We start from the raw sequence: 3045 nt of genomic DNA, 5'->3' as shown, positions 1-3045 counted from the left end.
CCACAGACAGTATATTCAATGACCACACTCCATGGGTTACAACTTCCATAAGTAAATATTGACATATAATATCCACCACTAGAGCTTTTAAACATACTAGGAGTGCTTTTAAACTTAAACAACAGCTCCTCCAGCTGAGAGGACAAGAAGATGTGTCCGGTCAATAAGCTGCGAGCCCATCGAGGGACTCATGCAGCCGGCGATGGCACATCGACCGGCTCGGGAACAGAAGCCCGAGGGAGCCGAGCGCCTGTGCAGACACCAGGAGGAGTTCTTCCTCTTCCAGGAAGGTTGCTAGGAGACCTTAATAGGATCTAACTGGCACAGGGGTAAAAATCTGCACAATTACCAGTCGTGATGGAGGCTTTGTGCCGACTGAGCAGCGTGCTCTCCCCGCTGTCAGGACAGCATGGAGGGAGAGCTGATGGGCTTATCAGGTCCGCATCGAACGGCCACCGTGTTTATCGGCTTCCCTCCAGTCGGCCGGAGGCTCAGCGGGGCGATGACGGCCGGGAACAGCCGGGAACAGCCGGGAACAGCCGGTAACAGCCGGTAACAGCCGGTCTTCTTCGCTCCGTGAATGTGAGCAGGTTTGAGTGACGACTGGGGAGCTCTGGTCTCTGTTTTAATGATCTATGCTCTATTGTGATGGAAGACTGATGAGAGCCGGCTGTGCTTCACACAAATAGCTCCTCTTTTAAGTACTTCGCTGATTATCTGCATCTCCAGGGTGTCATGTGCAAAGATCTACAGCAGCAGCGAATAGACTCAAAGATCTTACTCTGGACAGTGAGGACAGTATGAAGCCTGGAGGAACAGACAAGTTCATATTCTCCTCTGGTAATTGGTACTTAATTAAATATTTATATATATATATATATATATATATATGTATAAGAAGTGCAGTTTGCTGCTCTCCGGACGAGTGAATCAACTCGTCAAAGCCAAAAGCAGCTGAACATCAGAGGAAAGTGTGTTTGAGTCATCAGACTCCTGCTGAACGAGGTCAAAGGTGAAAGTGTTGCACCCAGTAAATGATGCTCAGCTCATCCCCACGAGTCCTCCAATCAAACCAACGTTGACACTTTTACTGCTCATTGATTGGAAGTTGTTGTATTGAATCACTCGTATAATAGTCCTGCTCATTAGAGCGCCGTCTATAACGATGATAGAGATGTTCTATCTCTCTCAAGTGGACCATTAATTAAGGAGATATTTCTATTAATAAAGAAACTTTACTCTTCTACCCGTGAATTAGAATAAAACCTGCATCTCAATGAACCCATCACTGAAGACCAGCAGCGCGTTAATGGCTTCACTAAGAGGAGCTTTAAATAAGGGACCTGTGGGCTAATAAGAGCCAAACTAATGATTAGTTATCAGATATTCAGATTGAGACTTCATTTAGTCTCATTTTAACACTTAACACTTGTAGTTTTGTTACATTTGAATAGAATATATATGAATAAAATATGAATCTTTGACCACCGTTAAGGGGGAATGAGTATTATTGTGGTGCTAAGACCTTATAAGGTGGTGGTCATAATTCAAGTACAACAACTTCCTGTTAATCAGTAATCAGGAGGTTATTGGGGGAAACATATGTCAATGGCCCAGCAGTTGTAGAGCATCATCAAGCAGAACCAGGCAGTAATAAGTGCTTTATTATGACTAATAAAGAGCAAAATATGCATGTTAATAAGCAAGTAGTTAATGTGATAATATGTGCACCTTAATATAAAGTGTTTTTTTACTGAAACCAAAATTGTGCTTGAAGTCCTAAAAGTATCTGGTTCTAAACATGTTATTTATTACATTTGAACCACAGAGAGATCTTCTCTGATGTCATAATCCATAAAGGACAGGGTGCGCTGCAGAGGACGATGATACGACGCCGTGGGGCCAAGCGGAGGCAGCGTTCACTCAGAGGCCACAGAGATCACGAGTTAATGAGGTTCTATGAGACGGTGTGTGTCTCCAGCACACAGCAGGTTCATACTCTTCATACTCATCATCACAAAGCCTCCAGAACTGATTTCAGATTGTTCCACATCCAGAGCAATCACGCAATTTACATTTCACCCCCCGTGACATCATGATGACTCCCTTTCCTTTCAACTCACCCACTATCTCGATGGACTCTTTGTTGTAGAGCTTTTTGTTCCAGTAGAGCAGCCGCAGGAAGGGAAAGGAGGTGAGGAGGACGAGGCAGATCCCAAGAGACATGTAGCCCGTGAAGCTGGCAAAATCAATCCCCTGTGAGAGAAGAACAGCAGCGTGTTAGAGACTTCATCCAGACTCACTCATCAGTGCGTCAGGAAGAAAAACACAACTGTGATTATCTGAAATGACAAAGAGCATCAAGTTCAGACCGTTGATTGTCTGAGACAAAGAGAAGCTCATCCAGACCTGAGCTCTGATCTACATTCACAGAACTATGATGTGCTGCTTTCAGCAAAGAATGGATTCAGAAGCTTTATGTGAGACAATGAGAGGAAGAATGAAAGCAAGGAGTTTGATGGCTGCACACAGAAAGGGGGCGGTGATAATTACATCCTTAAGATGCTTTCTCATCAGCACCGAACAGTTTGGCACGAGCCTGGTCTCACTTCCTGTAATAGAAAGAAGCAGCGGCAGCGGCTGAGGGCGTCCTCAGAGAGACTCAAATGTGTCCTTGTATGACATCACCTTCATAGGATTTAGTACTCTTAAAGCCTCTGATTTAACGGCGTTAAGATGCTGTGAGTGATTCATGCTTCTACAGTATGAAGAATACAAAAGCAGATATTCAGGAAAGTGGTTGATAGTGACCTCTGCAGGGTTTACAAGCTGCAGCAACAGCCTCAGATTAAAGAGACAGAAGCAGCACAACAAGCTCACATGTTCTCTCTCACGTATAATAAACTCACAGCGATCAGCCTTCAGTCGATGAAGTTTCAATGTTTTGAATCTTTCACCAAAAGTAAAATCTCAGTTGTTGGAGCTGAGCAAGAGATCTTAATCACCTTATCAATATATATATATAGACATATGATTATACATATG

General features: G+C 43.8%; 1 protein-coding gene across 1 annotated transcript in view; it reads right to left on the bottom strand.

Moving 5' to 3' along the window:
- LOC116377389 (P protein-like) overlaps positions 1-2391 on the bottom strand; it is a gene marked incomplete at its 3' end in the record, with an annotated part of 11915 nt that extends 9524 nt beyond the window's left edge. Inside the window, exons 1-2 of the mRNA XM_031839027.1 lie at positions 2373-2391; positions 2124-2256 (exon numbers count right to left, since the gene is read on the bottom strand). Coding sequence (XP_031694887.1) covers positions 2124-2226 — 103 coding nt within the window. The remainder of the gene's footprint in view (positions 1-2123; positions 2257-2372) is intronic.
- Positions 2392-3045: the final 654 nt, after the last annotated feature.

This window comes from Anarrhichthys ocellatus, unplaced genomic scaffold (assembly GCF_004355925.1).
Source record: "Anarrhichthys ocellatus isolate YVR2014 unplaced genomic scaffold, GSC_Weel_1.0 scaffold1194, whole genome shotgun sequence".
NCBI classification, from domain to species: Eukaryota; Metazoa; Chordata; class Actinopteri; order Perciformes; family Anarhichadidae; genus Anarrhichthys; species Anarrhichthys ocellatus.
This window is presented reverse-complemented; position numbering and strand designations above follow the sequence as displayed.